At 39.1% G+C, this 17,912-nt stretch overlaps 1 protein-coding gene across 1 annotated transcript; it reads left to right on the forward strand.

Moving 5' to 3' along the window:
* Nucleotides 1-54: 54 nt before the first annotated feature.
* Nucleotides 55-17,565, forward strand: QRSL1 (QRSL1, glutaminyl-tRNA amidotransferase subunit A). Its single transcript, XM_026065710.1, has 11 exons — nt 55-155; nt 496-655; nt 1,846-1,944; nt 3,512-3,608; nt 5,368-5,544; nt 7,630-7,805; nt 7,931-8,043; nt 9,076-9,268; nt 11,092-11,209; nt 13,846-14,051; nt 14,550-17,565. Exons 1-11 carry the CDS (start codon nt 132-134, stop codon nt 14,759-14,761), a joined length of 1,575 nt encoding a protein of 524 aa, XP_025921495.1. The 5' UTR covers nt 55-131; the 3' UTR covers nt 14,762-17,565.
* The last annotated feature ends 347 nt before the right edge of the window (nt 17,566-17,912 follow it).

Here is a 17,912-nt window from a genome sequence, read left to right on the forward strand (position 1 = left end):
TCTGCGCCGCCCCGCCAATGGCGCCGCTCGATGTTGCGGCAAGATGGCGGCGCCCAGGCGCTCGCCGTCCTGCCCCGCCGCGCCGCGCCGTGCCGGCGGAGGAGCCGTGAGGCGGCGGGGAGTGGGCCGCCATGCTGCGCGCCTCCCTCCGAGAGGTGAGTAGCGGCACCGAGCCCGCCCCGGGCGCCGCCGGCGCGCGGGGAGACGGAGCCGGAGCCGCGCCCCGCCCCATCGCGGGACGGGGCGGCCGGTGTCGGTGGCCACCGCCAAGGCCCGGCTCTGCGGGTGAGGGGGGCCGTGCCCTAAAATGGCGGCCGGGAGTGGTGGCTGCGCCCTGCCGGCGGGCGGCTTCGCGGCCGCGCTGAGGCCCGGCGGGGCCCGGCGGGCCCTGTGGGCCGCGCTGCCGCCGTGGGGAGGCCTCGCAGCCGTCCGACGGGGCGAGTCGGCTTTCGTGCCTGGGCTGCGGGGCGCTCACGGCGGGAAACGCGGTTTCAGGTATCGGCAGCGTTAAAGGAAGGACGCGTGACCCCAACAGAGCTCTGCCAACGATGCCTCTCCCTCATCAAAAGCACCAGCTTCCTCAACGCTTACGTTACCGTAGCGGAAGAAACTGCTTTAAAGCAGGCTGAAGAATCAGAGAAAAGATACAGAAGAGGTACGTTAGCTTGTTTGCATCTAGTATTAGTCCTTCAAAAGCTGTCGTGGGGGAGCTTTCCTTGTTAAATGAAGTGCCTTTTACCTTTAAAGAGGTGTATGCGTTATTCCTTTGGCTGTTAGCGGCTGGGGTTGCAGTTACGAGCTCTGTGACTGTACGCTCATTACCCAGGAGTGTATCTGGTTCAGCACTCAAGGACCTGCTCTAAGCCAGTTAGTTTATTTCAGTAGCAGACAGTATGGATTAAATAAGCTCCATACCCACTGAACACTGCTGTGACTGGCTGCCTCGTCTTTCCCTCAGAAGTTTAGTTTAAATTAGTAGTGATTACCCCAAGCAAGAAGATGTAGTGGCCTTTGTAGGCCCATCAGGCAGGACAGTCTGCTCCTAGGCATGTCGGGTTTTAAATTAAAAAAGCAAATAAAAATAGAGCAACTCYGATAATCTTCAGTTATTTGTTGGTGAACAGAACAGCATTAAATCGTGTTGTCTACAGCAGGTAGATGTTGCTGTGTCCTCACTGGCAAACTTTCCTTCTTCCTTTTCCTGTGCATTTCCTGGATGAYGGAAAAGGGAAATTTTCACGGATGGGGTACTTTTTTTTTCTTTCTGGGTGACACTTGCTAACCTCTGATAGATTAAGAAAATTGCTAACCAGAGTATTTTGCTTCCTGACATAGACACTTATTTATTTATTTATTTTATTTATTCTGGATGGTGGATAATCAATCACCTATGGAAGACTTTCTCTGCTACTGTCATTTTTTTTTAAGATCATATTTACTGTGTATGTCAGATAGGCAGAATTTATGACTCCGAGCCTAGAGATGGAGTAGATTTAGGCAGTACCTAAGGTTGAAATAAGCATTATGTGGTCGCATTTGAAGAAGTAAGCACTCCTTTGGGATGGCTAACCTATCTGAAAGCAGCTGCCTGTATTGCAGGCTTAAAAACATTTGCAGAGTTGGGCTCTGCGGAGTTAAGTCTGGTCTGGGCAGACTTAATGCTAGAGTTAAAACAGAAGAAGGTTCTTGAAAATGTAACAGACGGCTACCCTGTGTGATGTGGATAGCATTCTTACTTCCAAAAAAACCCAAAGTGACATATAAAATAAGGTGTAATTGATAAAAAGATTGTATATATAGTACACTTTGATTTAATCCTTGTCTTTGTAATAATACCTCATGCAGGTCAGCCGCTGGGTGTTCTAGATGGAATTCCTATTGCAGTAAAAGACAACTTTAATACAGCTGGCATTGAGACAACATGTGCATCAAACATGCTAAAAGGTACAGTAGAGCTTTTTAAGTAAAGTCAGATCTCATTTCAAACCCTAACTCCCTTCTTTAAAGGGATTATGGAGCAGAGTCTTCTGGAAATCTAAGTATTTTCAAAAAATGAACTGAAATCATTTCAATCTTTTTCTGCTTTCCTCTGCCAAGCTCTTCTGGTATTACTGGTGTATCTTTTTTTATGTAAACACATTGTCTTGTTTATTTACATAGTTACATTGCTGTTAAAAATGCAATGTTGCTGTAGCCAATATACTGAAAGGTAACCACTCTCCAATTCACATTTTGCTTCATGTTACTTTTAGATTTTTAGGAGAGCAGTCAGGACTTCTTGCTGTTGTCCCATCTAGCAAAATACAAAGATAGCCTTTTTTTGTTCTGTTGATAATTCTGACTTAAATAATTTATTCATGTCACTGTTAGAGAGTAGTCATTACAGGTTTTCTGTACATTCCGTGATATACAAACATATTCTGGAAGGTGTGGGGGGGTTTTTTGTTTGTTTTGTTCAAATTTCACAAGCTCATTGTTTCAATTAACAGTCCATGAAGATTTTCAAGAAATTAGAATGTTTCCTTAGTAAAAGCACTTGGAAAAAAAGGTTTTGTTTAAAACAAAATCTTTGTTATAAGATAGGCCAGCACAAATAGACTCCTTAATTTCCTGATAAGGAGAAAGCATTTCTTATCAGTTTTATTCTGCCATACGTACAAAGTAAAGCTGTAAAACTTAGAGGAAGGATAGGATTCTGCTAATTTATTTGAGCTAATCTGATGACTGTGTTTTTATAATAGAAGAAACAAACAAAAAAAGACTTCACCTTTAAAAAAGTGTCCTATTACCTCCAATGCTTTTCCATGTGCATGTTTTCAGACCTGTTGTGATTGATTGTAGTAGCGTGGCTGAGAGTATTAGGAGTGATGTTTTCTTTCTCGCTAGTTCCGGTTGAGGGTGGGGGTAGAGAAATCCTTGTCAGTATTCACAGAAGGAGTTGGTTGCTACCCAGTATCTCATGCAAGTGATATGTTTCTCATCATAGTTTATATAAGGTCTAAGGGATCACACACTTGGTCACAGGATAGCCAGTTAGTATTTCAGCTTGTGGCTGGCTATATGCTCCTTTATCTCATGATAGTGGCAGATAATTCAACATAGCTTAGCAATTTTCTGTAAAGAGCTATTTCTCATTTCTTCTCATTCCTGTGGGGTAAGAGTATGCGTTTTAGACAGTTACTGCAAATTGACCGATTCCAGTAAATTGCTACTCTTACTGTAACTTGTTTGTGTGAAGTCTTAGTTCTACAGTTTAGAGTTGTAGAATTCAGAATTACTGGATTGTAAATTATGGAAGAAGAAAAACATTGTGAACAAAACAATATTCATTTTACTTTTGGTACATTTTGATAATTACTAGTGTTATCATGAAGCAAAATTTTAGCACTGTGAAGTGACAATTCTTAGGCAAAAATAATGACAACTTTATAGAGTGTTTGGAGGAGTAGTTGCTTCTGAAAATCATCCATATCTCACCAACCAGTCTCTTAACTGTTCTGATTTTTTTCAGGTTATATTTCTCCTTACAATGCTACAGTAGTTCAGAAATTATTGGATCAGGGAGCTGTGCTTTTAGGAAAAACAAACCTAGATGAATTTGCAATGGGGTGAGTGATGTTTATTATTTTTAATATGTGATTGCACTTTAAATAGAATATATACCCCCTCTTCTGATCTATCTGTAATCCTTAATTCCTCTTTGTGTGAGTTTAGAAAATAGTGAATAATTATCCTCAAAAAGCATCTGGAGTTGCATGAATTTCTACCCTGAACGCTTATACGGTTGTGTAAATCATATAAATGCTGATTTTTATGAAAATGGTGTTTGACCAGAGCTGTGTTTGAGGGGGTGGAAGCAGCACAGACCTTGCAGAAGGCAAGAAGGCTTTTTTAGATCCAGCTGTGTTGTTAGAATTGGTTACTACCCCAGTTGTTTGTCACCTTCTTCTCTCTGCTCACTGGTGATTTCTGACCTTAGCTAATTATTATCATGCCCCTGATGATAGTTACTGCCTCTTCCAGTCATCCACTGGAGTTATTTGTATGCATTCTCCCTGAATTGCTACAAACGGGCTAATCCAGAGTAACAGTCTAAATTGCCTAAGTTGATGTTGCTGGCTTTTATCAGGAGCAAGTTGGGAAATGTTTTCACAGATTGATTCTCCAGCAAATCGGTGAAGGCAGCAAGCTATGGCAGGGAGCAGTGATGGACAGTTAGGGATGGGACACTGCTGGATCTGGAAAGAGTTGTCTGGGAATTTAGTTACCCATGAGAAGTAATAAGTGTTGTATTTTGTTTTGGTTTTTGCTTTATCTAAACTAAAGACAGAACTGATTGGAAATTCAGACAATTTGCATGGAAGTAATCCGGCTGCATTGTTTTGGATAAAGTCATCTCTTTGTCAGAAAGAAACCCTTCAAAAGAAGGGCAGGGAAAACACGCAGAAAAAAACAACTGATTATGCAGTGATACACCTGGTCTGAGCTCATGGAAGCTCAAGATGCTGCTGAAAAGGATTGTCCCACCCCTGGCCTCATCTCTGGCCTGTGTGTTTGCATGGTCTCACTTGTGCTAGAACCAGCATGACTGCACCATGAGCTTGATCAGGGAGCTGATCCAGCTCAAAAGTCATGTCTTGGTAAGGTTAGTTACCTGCTGTGTCAATTGCCTGTTTGGTCAGATGGTTTGGCTAGTAACGTGGGCACCCTAGAGTYGGGAAGAACATGAAGTAGCGGTTGGGAGAAAGGTGGAAACTCCCACTCCTGCTTCTGGTAGCAGCCCACACTTAAATTGGTGTAGGCTACTGGAAACTGGACCCTGAGAAGCTAGTCTAGCAGTCTAAACCAACAGACTTTGGCCTCAGGAGAAGGCTACGTAGGGAGTAATAGCATTTTATTTACAGAGCAGTGCTCATTCCTGCTATTGCAGGGCTTTGTTTTACCCCTACCAGCATGGTTTTCCACAAGACTGCGGTCATATTCCTTTGTCTTTTCCAAATGCAGGGTTAGGAAACTAGAAGACCTTTGTTTTGTAGCAGATGTGCAGTTTTACTGTTATGTGACTCATAATCAGTTTTATGTTGTGTCATTACATTAGTTTTAGTTGCACTGGCACACGTCAGAGTGAGATATGAGTTCATGTTTCTGTCAAAGTACTGTGTCAGGAAGGGGTGAAGATCTAAGAACTTTGCAATTCTGTGTAACATTGTTGGGGTTGATTGCACAAGGATTTACATACACCTGTCTTTCTATGTTGAAATTGAATTTGCTAAGATGAAGGATGAAGAACTGGATAAAGAAAAACTCGTTGAATGGAGTGTGTCATCTGTCACTTTTGTTTGTATTTATCCTATCTGAATATCTTAGATCTGGAAGTACAGATGGGATATTTGGACCAGTCAGAAACCCCTGGAGTTATTCAAGACAGTACAAAGAAAAAACTCCGCCAAAATCCAGTTCTGAGAATGAAGAGTCTGACTGGGTAATAACAGGAGGAAGTTCAGGAGGCAGTGCCGCTGCTGTATCATCTTTCACRTGTTTTGTGTAAGAGGCTTTTTAGAATTGTTTTTAATTAAATTCCTCAAAATATGTTGCCAGGTTTTAATTTTATAATCCTTTAATAAGCTAGTTTATAGACTAAGTTTCAGGGAAAATGTTTATCTTGTTTGAAATGGGAGGATTATTTGCCCTGGTACACAAGAATTTGTTTTAGTGTATCTGGTTTATTCACGGCGTAACATGTAGCCAAAATGATTCCATGTAGGTAAATTTAAGATTATTAATTTTAAGTGTTATACAGCATACTGATGCGACCACTTTGTACTGCATAAAACAAAATACTAATGGCAGTAAAGAAATGACATTTTATTGTTATTCCCACATGCTAACTTAAAAACAGCATGGGATTTGTGACACGTTCTCCACACAGGTAAATGTGTTACATATACACACACTAAAATATAATTCAGAAAATGACRAGATTCCTGAACTGATAACCATGTAGTAACCTCTCCTCCCATTCTTTGTTTTTATGGCAGGGTTATGTAATAATACAGATGCATGAGATTTGGGAACTAAAAGCTTTCAGATCCCTGACTTACCTAAAGGAAGCCAGCTACACAGATACCCTAGACAACTATCTTAAATTAAAAAAAAAAAAAAAAACACACAACGGAAGAGAGTTAAACAAGCTGGCATTTTTTAATAATTATTATCTGCATGGAATAGCAATCCTTTTTTTAAGAAATCAGTTGCTTATAGTGTCTTCCCATTCAAATATATTGAGAGAAATCCGACCCTTAAAACTTTACACTTTTCTATTTATGCAGTTTTTAGCGCTACATAGTGGAGCTCAGTATATATAAGATTATCTTGGTTGTGCTTTTAACTATTTGTTACTGTTTACACTGAATGCAGTGAAGCCTCTCCCAAGGACTGCTGGTCCTTGTCCTGAGCCAGAATGGCCTGATCCTGAGATGGTCTGGCAGCATCTCTGATGTTTCTGGGCGTGCTTGCCTTCCAATCTGCACTGCTTAGCACTTTGTCAGATCAGGGAGATTTTTMTTCCAGCTATTTTATTGCCTATAACCTATCACATATTCATTATTAGTTTCTTTCAAGCACCAGGAATGCTGCCAGTCTTTCTTTTTTCAATTGAGATTTGGATGTACAGAAATGTTACAAAAATGAAGATGTTTTGCGTCAACATAAAAGCTTTGAGAAAATGCCATTTCAGCAAAGTCAATTAAATTGGTTCAGCCATCTCACAAATGGATGCCTATGGGAAAAGTCACATGACCACTTCAGTAAAAATTATGCCTCCTTCCTAAGTTTATTTTATATTTGTCAAAGATTTTGATGAAAACAGTTTTATTTAAAAAAAAATTTTTTTGAGCTAAAATCGTTAAAAACAAGAAGAACAAGTGTCATTTCAGTGTGACTTGCCCATTCCCTTTTAATTCCTGAAATAAAAATTTCAATTTAAAAAGAACAAGGTTTCACTTACAAAAGAAAAATAAAATGATTCAACTTGTAATAATAATAAATTGTGTTCTAAAATTACACTTACACTACCGTAAAGTGGGAATTCTGAGGCTGTGCTTCATGGGCTTGGAAAGCAGGAAAAACATCCTCTGCTTTGATGGGAAGTGTTCCCTTTTATTAGGGGAAAAATGCATACTTTATCATTATTTCTTTGTATGCTGGGAAGTGCTGCTTCATAGTCTATTGGGGACAGAATAAATGAGATCTGAATGTCTGAAAATCATACACTAAGTCACATGAGGCATATCTTTCAGAGAACACAGAAATGGAACAGACCAACAGAGATGCCAGAAGTAGATATTTAGGACCATATTCAGAGGGCCTAAATTCTACCTGTCTGTCCCTGCTTGGTGGAGAGAACTGAGGTCTTCTGATGACTAATTCAGAAGCCCTAGGAAAGATACTGAGAACAGATTAAAAACTAGTGGATGTAGGGAGCAGACTGAAATTTAGGCTGTGTGATTATGACTTCTAATCTGGAAGAATTCATGTGTTTTTAAAACTACACATCATAARGCCGTGCATTTTTATTGTTTGTAAGTGTTCTGAATTATTTTACTAATGGTAATTCTTTTGAAACCGTAGAGCTTTAGGGTCAGACACAGGAGGATCTACCAGAAACCCTGCTGCTCATTGTGGAGTAGTAGGTTTAAAGCCAACATATGGACTGATTTCTCGCCATGGTCTCATTCCTTTAGTGAACTCCATGGATGTGCCAGGAATCTTAACCAGATGTGTGGATGATGCAGCAGTTGTGTTAGGTATTTCTACTATATATGTCTTTGTATACTACATGTTTTTGTTTATAGCATGTCTCAAAACAAATTGAATTCAGGTTATTCACTGTACATTTTTTTTCCTATTCACATGTCATTTCATATTTCAGGTTCACTTGCTGGACATGATCCTAAAGACGCTACCACAATTCAGGACACCTTTAAGCCATTTGAACTACCCAATTTAATAGATGTCAGAAAGCTCTGTATAGGAATTCCTAAGGTAACGTTTAAATCCTGTCAATATTTGATTGAATGGGCAGGAACAGCAAATAAGACTTTTACCAAAATAAAAGTTATCTTTATATCTTGCCCCTTTCCTCCCAGTCTCGTGTGATTTAAATTAGTGAAGGCAGTATGAGCAGCTCCTAGAGAACAGAAATATGTGCTTTGTTGCCTCCACAGGTGATCCAGAGCGAGCATGTGCCAGTGCTTCATCTAAAATGCTTTGTCGTTCTTGTCAAAATTGTATGACTGGAAAATTAGTCAGCTGCCTACTGTTTAGATTTTGGTAAATTTAATATAGTGGTTTTGGTTAATTATCCATATTCCTTGAACAGTTGTTTTCTGCTGTTATGTGTTATCCTAAACAGGTACATGTGTAATGTTAAACATGGGTAGTTGCTATTCAGAAATCAGACAGTATTTTGACCTGGTGGGTTACAGAAATGAAGCAAACATCTTCAAGAGTAGTGAATTTAACAGAATAACTTAGCTCTTAAACAGGAGCTTAGCTAATTTAGACTAAGTCATATCCCAGCCCCCATATTATAATTCTTCTTTGGTGGGTTGTTTTGTTTTGTTTTTTGACTAAGGCATGCCAGTTGCCAGTGATGTGTTGTAAGCATAATTTCTTTCTACCTTCCGACTTACATTAGCCCTAATATTAGGGTTTAAATGTGAAGAGATGCTGCCCATGAACTGCAGAGCAGTGCAGTACGGACTCCATAAATGGATGAACAAGTGGGTAACCGGAACTTCTCATCCAGAAATCACTGCTGAAATTCCCTTGCTTGCATTACACAGGTTGATCCTACTGAAATGAACATACTACTCTTTTGAAAGACTGAATCCAGTTAACTTATACCACTTGATTCTGTAATATATAGTAAATACAGAAGGCTATAATAAATTCTTAAAATCATTCAGTGGTGAGGGAATAATTTCAAAGTATTTTTAGCACATAGCATTTGCATGTTGACTGCCATTGAAAGTAAACCAGTGTATAAAATCACTCTCCTTGTTTTTCTTTAAGGAATACCATGCACCAGGGCTTTCTAGTGAAATTCTGGCACTGTGGTCAAAGGCTGCTGACCTTTTTAAGGATGCAGGTGCTAAAGTAATTGAAGTGAGTTTACCACATACTTGTTACTCAATTGTCTGCTATCATGTGCTGTGCACAGCAGAAGTAGCATCAAATATGGCCAGGTTTGATGGACTGGAATATGGTAAGGCCTTTGAAATTTTTYTTTGTTCTCAAACAATAGAAACATTGCTGAGTGCAGTTGTAATGTGTATGCATTTCATAGTTGAATCTTTGGTAATGTTTCTCTAAGTTGCAGCAGAGTAAATCCTTGTTCAAATAAAGCTGGAGTAAATCTTTCAACTGAGATGACCTAAAGGTACTCTCACTGTTGTGAAACCCAGATACCTCTTAGGCTAAGGGAATGAATAAATTTTTTGTTTTTTATAATTATAAATTAGTAAAACTGTGAAGTACTGTATATTCTTTAGTATTCTTTAGTGTTTATTGGGTATTTAAATATATTTGGTAGAATAGCAAATGGTGTTGAATTCAGATATATGATGGTACCGCCCATAGTGTTGCGTGGTTTTTTTCTTTTTTTTTTTTTAACTGCTAAATTAAACTTACTGTATGGGTAGTGCCTTACTGTGCTTTATCAGGACTAGTCAGAAAAAAATTTACCAGCCTAACCAAGCTAACGTTTTTATTGGCTCTGTGTTGTTAACTACACCACTTGAACCAGTGTAAATGGTGGATTCAGTGCCTTTTTTGGGTGAAGCATATCTTGCATATGATTTTTTCACCTTATATTTTTTAACAAATGTGTAATATACAAATATGAACTAAAGAACAATTCATAATCCATGAGCAAAGGAATGAGCTAACCTTAAAATAACCTTTGTGCTTGCATTGTATGGCTAGATCAAGGAAGATAGGGTTTRATGGATTACTGCTTTACTTTGTCAAATGCATGTCTATTATTTGTTCATGTATATGTGGTGGTAATAGTGGTAAACAAAATCCTACTTCTGAAGTTAGTTAAAGAAAGCACTAATATTTCAGAGAACGTTAAATAAAACAGCATTATAAAGAGTTGGCAACTTGTCTTTGTTTTTTACCTTTTAGTAATTTGATATAGAAGAGATGCATGTCATTTAAAAGCTTTGACAGATATTACTATTGCACTCATTTTTGTTTTGAACTTAGGCTTTTATAATGTTTGTAGCATCCTGCCCCTTTGGAGTCTGTTCTGTCCTAATTTGATACTGCAAATTTGATACTGCAATGATCCCAAAACTCCAATAAGCAAAACCAAGGTTTTAAATGATGTTCTAACTCTTTTCATGTATCTGAATCACAGAATAAAGTGATTGTCCAAAATCTGCATTAAAGCACTGCTTTACTGCAGCAAGTGGAATTGCATCGATATAGCAGTGCTTTTTTCAGCCCTATGTCTTTTGGTGTGCTTAAAGTTATTGAAAAGATTTAAGGTATCATAGAAAACCCATTCATATACTTCAAAGATGTCAACAGGCTTAGTATCTGGCTTCATATGAATTAGTTATTTATTTTCACAAAGCTATTTTTAAGCCTGAGGGAAAAAATACTGGTTAGGTAGCTCCTTTGAAGAGTGCAGATCTACATCATGGAGTTCTGTTGTTTATCTTTACTCAAGATAAACTCAATACTAAGTCACCATAGTTACTGAAGTATTTACATGTGTGCATTTTAGGAGAGGGAAGGCATGCTTTTTTGAAAATCAGAGATTAAGTATAGTAGCTTTCTCAACTGAAGCTATCAGTAAGGGTGAATAGAAATATTTCACTTGCAGACACATGAGTGTCGGGTTAAAAACTGTTTAATACCTCTGTAATAAAACATGAAGATGCTTTGTTGTTTTTCCAAAATAGTAGCATGTCAGACTGCAGTAAATGGTGTTACTGTACGTACCATTATTTTACGTTGCTAAATCTTAAAGATCACAAAAACCATTAATTTCCAAATTGGCTTTTTCTTTCTTTTCAGGCCATCGTGCTGACATGAACAAGTCCACAGAAAGTATGTATGCTGCAACACGACGAGAAGGTTTTAATGATGTTGTAAGAGGAAGGATTCTATCAGGAAACTACTTTTTGTTGAAACAGTAAGCAGAACACATCTTAAAGTTCAAATTTACCACCTTAACAATTTGTTCCACAAATTGTAATTAAATTGGTTATCATGACTTGAAAAAAAAAATCTGTTCCTACTCTAATAGCTATATGTATCATTATTATCGCTTTAGCTATATATTACCTAGCAAACTGTTAATAAGGAGTGAAAATGTTATCTTTTAGTCCTACCAGTGAGCATTCTGAGCTAGTTAAGTAAAACAACGTAGTAATTTTACTCCCCCCATGAGAGTATTATTGTCACCTGTTAAATTATGCAAAAATCTATCCTACAGTATGTCGATGAAATCATACTGACGCTGTCACTGTTGTAGTGTTAAAAGTTCTGTAGCTATTAATCTCACTGAAGTTGCACRGAAAAGGTTCTGGTACATTCACAGAATCACAGAATCGCTGAGGTTGGAAGGGACCTCTGGAGATCATCTAGTCCAACCCCCCTGCTCAAGCAGGGTCACCTAGAGCACATTGCACAGGATTGCATCCAGGCGCGTTTTGAATATCTCCAGAGAAGGAGACTCCACAACCTCTCTGGGCAATTTGTTCCAGTGCTCTGTCACCCTCACAGTGAAAAAGTATTTCCTCATGTTCAGATGGAAGTGTCTGTGTTTCAGTTTGTGCCCGTTGCCTCGCGTCCTGTCGCTCGGCACCACTGAAAAGAGTCTGGTCCCATCCTCTTGACACCCTCCCTTCAGATACTTGTACACGTTGATAAGATCTCCTCTCAGCCTTCTCTTCTCCAGGCTAAACAGGCCCAGCTCTCTCAGCCTTTCCTCATAAGAGAGATGCTCCAGTCCCCTAATCAGCTTTGTAGCCCTTTGCTGGACTCTCTCCAGTAGTGCCACATSCCTCTTGTACTGGGGAGCCCAGAACTGGACGCAGTACTCCAGATGTGGCCTCACCAGGGCWGAGTAGAGGGGGAGRATCACCTCCCTCGACCTGCTGGCAACACTCTTCCTGATGCAGCCCAGGATACCATTGGCCTTCTTGGCCACAAGGSCACATTGCTGCCTCATGSTTAACTTGGTGTCCACCAGCACTCCCAGGTCCTTCTYSGCAGAGCTGCTTTCCAGCAGGTCTTCTGGAGAAAGTGAGAAGGTGTGGCAATTAACTATAACTCTATCTCAATATACAGGGAAGGGAAGGCAAGGCACTGGCAAAGGTACTGAACTAACATTTTATAGAAGCCAGGTGTTTCTCAAACTCATGCAGGGAAACCAGTGCATGGTTCAGAGTTTGGGTGGTGTTGTTTGGTTTTTTTTCATTCCTTATCTAACAGTCCTAATTTAAAATTATGTTCGTAAGAACTCTTATTTTCTCTGTCTTAACTTTTTTATAAAATGGAAAAATTAATTGTATAATCAGTCTCAAAGCAAATGCACCACAGAAAGAGCTCTGTCGGCAAGAGTAGTCATGAGATGTGACTTCTAGTTGCTCTCAGAGACAGGAATGTTGTCAGTCAGTATGTAACAACCAGCTTTTATGGAATGCTGGCATTCCTGCTAAATGTGCTCCTTCTGGTTACGACTGTCCAGATCAGCTTTCCTAAGCCTAGAGTGAATGCTTTAAAATTCATGTAGCTCACTTTTTAGTGAAGGAATGCAAAATTGGCTTCCATGAAGATTGAACAGAAGGAGTCCTATTCCTGTCAACAGTAAATTGCTTTTGAAGAACAGAACTCAGGGTTCAGAAAGCATTCTTAGAATAAACAGCGGAGGCAAGTGTCTGTCTCTCCTGCAAACATTGCATTTTACAGAGTATTTTTATCTAGCTTTTGAAATGTGTAAAATAACTAGGTGTTTGATTCATGAAATGATGGATGCTTGTAAGCATATCAGAATTAATGGAGAGCATGTGTTTGATTTAACAATTTTTCTCATTTTTTTTAACCCAGAATAGTCTTTCCAGCTTAATATTTTATTTGAGGTCCTTTTTATTCCTTTTATTGTTTCCTTAAATTAAAAGCTAGCATGATTTCAGAAATGACTCAAAGATGGCTGATTTCCATAACATAACTTGTTGACTAGAATCTTCTGTCTCTTATTTTTTACAGATGTTTTTGTTTTCTAGAAACTTAAATCTTTAAATTATTCTGGTGAGAGATTGGATTTGGGGCAATTTCAGTTGTTTTATCTACACACGCTCTGGCAGACTTTTCTACTATCTTAGGATACAGTTGTTTTTAGAGTAGGTATTGTTTTAGATGGTCATTGTTTTTGAAACTGAACTTCTAAAGGTACAGTGAAATCCCTAAATTCAGAGATGTTCTGCATGTGAAATTAAAAGAAATGATAAACATAAAGCCAACCAATTTGTTTCTGCTTCAGAATTGTATAAAGAGAGTTTAGAACTCCATGGACTACAGCTTACATATTTACATGAGAAAGAAAAATTTGGCAGTTGTCTGTCTTCTCTGACCACTTAATGGCTATGAGAGCATAAGCACCATGTTTGATGACTAAGCTTGTGTTATATCAAAATCTCAAATGCATGTATTAATCTTTTAACCAGGAGGAATAATGAGTTTATCTTTTCTAAAGTCACTGAAAAGTTAACCTCTGTATTTTTCAGAATTAAAGCAGTCAGCCTTCTTCTCCATATTTCTTTCTAGAAACTATGAGAATTACTTTATCAAGGCACAGAAAGTCAGACGCCTCATTGCTAATGACTTTGTGAAGGTTTTTGGAAGTGGTGTTGATATTTTGCTCACTCCTACCACTCTGAGCGATGCAGTACCGTATATGGAATTCATCAAAGAAGACAACAGAACCCGCAGTGCACAAGATGATATTCTAACACAGGCTGCAAACATGGCTGGTGAGTAGGGAGAGGAATTCAAGTACTTTTTCCCTATGTAGTCAGTTTTCCTCTCTGTTTCCTTCAGTCATTTAACCTCTTCTTTTGTATCAAGATATATCAACCCTATGTTGTAAATCATACAATGATGAGGAGGTGAGGCTGGAAGGGTAGTTCATTTATAAAATGCTTTAAAATATAAAGCCAGATTTAAAACCCTGCTCCTTGGAGCTGAGTTGATGCTGCAGATAAGATGAATCCTTTCAGGTTTGGGAAGCTGAAATCTCTTCCTGAGGAAAATCAATTCCTATTTGAGAAGATTCTGTCTCCTTAAATCTCTCTTATTCATTTCCTTGTGATTACCTGACAGTATCTTTAGTTCACTGGCTTATATGGTTTTAACTGGTCTTTTGCATCTACATAATTTCTCTTCTGGTTCTCTTAGGATTGTTACGAAAATGACTCCTATAGAATTTGTTTAATAGTAAACCTTTGCATATGTAACTTCTTTTCTTTCAGGACTGCCAGCCATAAGTATTCCTACAGCTCTTTCAAAGAGAGGCTTGCCAGTTGGGCTTCAGTTCATTGGACATTCATTCCAGGAGAAGCAGCTTCTCACTGTAGCCAAATGGTTTGAAAAACAAGTAAAATTCCCAATGATCCAGTTAGAAGAAGTGAAGAGGCATGACTGCAGTGTCTTTCAGCATCAGAAATCTGTTTCTTTTTTGTAACACAAATCTTGCTAGTCAGCTAAGCAGGAAAGCTGGGGGGATTCTTTAAAAATGTAGTTTTGCAGTTAATTCTGTTCTGCAGAAATAATAATGTAGCTTAAGACCATATGCAGTAATGTAGGATGGAATCATAAAAGCTTGTTACTGTGTAATTAAGCTGAAGTGAATCATTAAGCAAACATGTTTGTGTTATTAAGAACCATTCATAACTGACACTGTTTTCACTGGATTCAAATTACACATCTTGTGCCTCTGGAGCTGCTTTCTTTCTATCTCTAGAGGGCGTCTAAGGTATCTGGCCCATTGGAGAACTAACCTGAACTTTTGTGTGAAAACTACATGGTTGCCAAAGGGCTTGGTTTCCTTCTGGAAGGTAGACTTTTGTAATGAAAACAACCAGCCAAGCTGTAATGGAACAGAGGTATCAAGGATCCATTCACCAACAGATAAATACAAAAGGAAACAAGGAAATAACATATGGAAGTTCATTAAAAGTGCTTTCCTCAAGCAAACCTGTGCAGGAGGTGAAATAACTCATGGGTGTACATATCTTGCAGATTGCATCTATTGCGAGAAGGATTAATTCCAAATTTCTTCTGGAGGAAGATGCCCTCTAGTCCTCGAGTAGTCTGTGGTTGGTTGGTTGGTTGTTTTTTTTTTCTTCCTTCATCACTGCTCTCTGTAATCAACACTTGAAATGCTTACTAAATAAGAAATTATTTTCTGCAGTTTAGCTCTCCTGAAGAGTTATACCAACTACTCTTTGATGGACAGTTATTCAATACAATCGTAACTTGAAACCAATTTTCAGACTATAGTGTTAGTGGACTGGAAGGCCTTCTGAACAACTAGCAAGCTGCTGTGAATGTTGTTTCCATTTTCCACAACTGCAGAAGTGTGAGAGATTAAAGTTGTAAATTTGTTTTTGTATCAGAAAAAGGGAAACTGTTTCCCTTCCTGCACTTTCTTTGATTTAAAGCAGGGATCTGAATCCAGTCTCCAGTATCTTCTGGGTGTTCTGAGGTGTCCTTCRGTGCTTCTTCTGTTGGTAGCTTTCAAAGTGGAGACACCTGAATAATTATTTACACAATGAGGCGCACAGTAGTGAAGGTACAAACGAGACAGATGTCTATCCTACAGCTCTGAATAGTGTGTGATTTAAAACTTTGTTAATTTGTTAATGGTTGAGACCTGTCTTCAAATTAGAGCTGTAAGGACTTGAAAAACAAAACTCCTGGTGGATGCTTAAATTTCTGGGCTATTAGATTCCAGGCAGCCCCAACAAGCCTTCTGCCCCCTCCCACCCTCTCCTGTTTTGCCTTTTGGGGGACCCCATACCAGATGCTCTTGCTGCAGCCCCTTTCTAATAATGGAATTCCACCAAACTGGAAATGAGAGCTTAGGAACCAGCATGGTTTGGCAGCCTCAGGATATAAGCAAAAATGCCTCAAGGTTTTTGAGGTGATATCTAAGATACTTGGTGTCTTATTAGAAAACCATCTCAAAGTAGTTGACTGTGCATTTCAACAGGCCCTGAAGTAGCTTGATACCCGGGCTTAGCACTAGACGATACGATGGTTGTGAGCAGTACTGCTGAGCAGAGCTTTGTGCAGCTGCTGCCAGCACCTAACCAGTAACATTTTTATTACAGTTTAGTGAAAAACTCAAAATCCCTTGTTACAGGAGTGGAGGAATTTAACAACACTGGAAGGTCTGGGGAAAACTGCCTATACAAACATTTTGTACAGCTGCCTTGAAAAAACAATTCACAGATATAATAGAGTTGAAACCTTTATGGCATTGTAGCATAGCCCAGCAGGTGGCTAGGTGTAACCTTACCACACAGCGAGCCCTGTGAAAGATTTGCAGCCAGAGGATAATTCCAGTGCTTCCTGAAGGAAACAAAAGCTAGAGCTGTAACAAATGAGCAATCTGCCTAAATGTTTGGGAGTGGGAGATGTTTTTCTCCAGGGRCTCAGAAATAGCAAGGATATTACATAGTGGAGAAGTTATTTTGAGAAGAAAGTTGTTAAGAACTTCTGCTGTGAAACATTTTAAAATACAACTGCAATCTGATGTATATATTCCTGCAGTTTTCATTGATGTGTTTTCCCCTCACCCTCCTTAACAAACTTTCACAATAAGGACAAATTCAAAGCAAACTTGCTTTAACATGACTGCAGCTATTTTACTATCCACATGTTTCTCATTTTCTCAGGTGTAGGGCACTCAGTTATTGCGACTTCATTGCTTTTTTCCCCTTACTTAGTGCTAGTCTCTTTTCTGCTGCTTTTGTAGTTCACCTAGGAACTAAGCTGTTCTGGAAAGCTGCAATAGGAAATGTGCTTTGTAGCATACCAGGGCAGCATACCCTGCTGGGGGTGTCTTGAGGGCCTCCCCTTCAACTCTGCCACTCACAGCACTATTCCCTGTACGAACAATAACTCCGGACTCACATACTTACAGGACATGGGCAACTAGAAAATGATGAAGAGGTGTGCATAGCGTGTCTACAAATCTAAGAGAGCGTGTCTACAAATCTAAGAGGCTGATAGTGTTATACAACAATCATACTTCAAATTAAATTAGTGACCATAATGCCACAAGAGAGGGCAGAAAAAATGCAAAAAAAAAAAAAGGAGCAACTTAAGTTTGTTGTTTTCAGTATGTCTCTTAAATAAAGAAGAAGGTATCCAATTACATGAATGTTAGAAAAAGGCAGGAAACAAGAAACACAATCATAATTAGTTTACTACACTGTTCATTGACTGATGCCCAGATGCAATTAAAAGATTCCAGGCTAACCTTTTCCGTTCACGTTGTTTTTTCTTTTTAAAAGAAGAAGCTTCTCTCCCACCCAGCACAGGCATCTTCTCATGTTTGCTGTTGAACAGTGATAAAAGGATTCTTTAACTTAGAAGCATAGGGCATTCACAGAAACAAGCATGAACCCTGCCAGGGGACTTTGCCTATTCCTGTGTGCAGTTTTATAGCTTAGCCTGTGGTATGATACCCTTACAATAACGATGGAAGTACTGTCAAGAGTTGCAAGGAAATGTTGTGGCCCAATCACAAATGCACTTCAAAGCACTGGGAACTGAAATTTGTTTTAGCTAGAGGGCCTGTTCTAGTATGTCAGTTTGTTGGCTGG

The sequence above is a fragment of the Apteryx rowi genome, unplaced genomic scaffold, assembly GCF_003343035.1.
Source record: "Apteryx rowi isolate R43461 unplaced genomic scaffold, aptRow1 scaffold_230, whole genome shotgun sequence".
In the NCBI taxonomy this organism is placed as follows: Eukaryota; Metazoa; Chordata; class Aves; order Apterygiformes; family Apterygidae; genus Apteryx; species Apteryx rowi.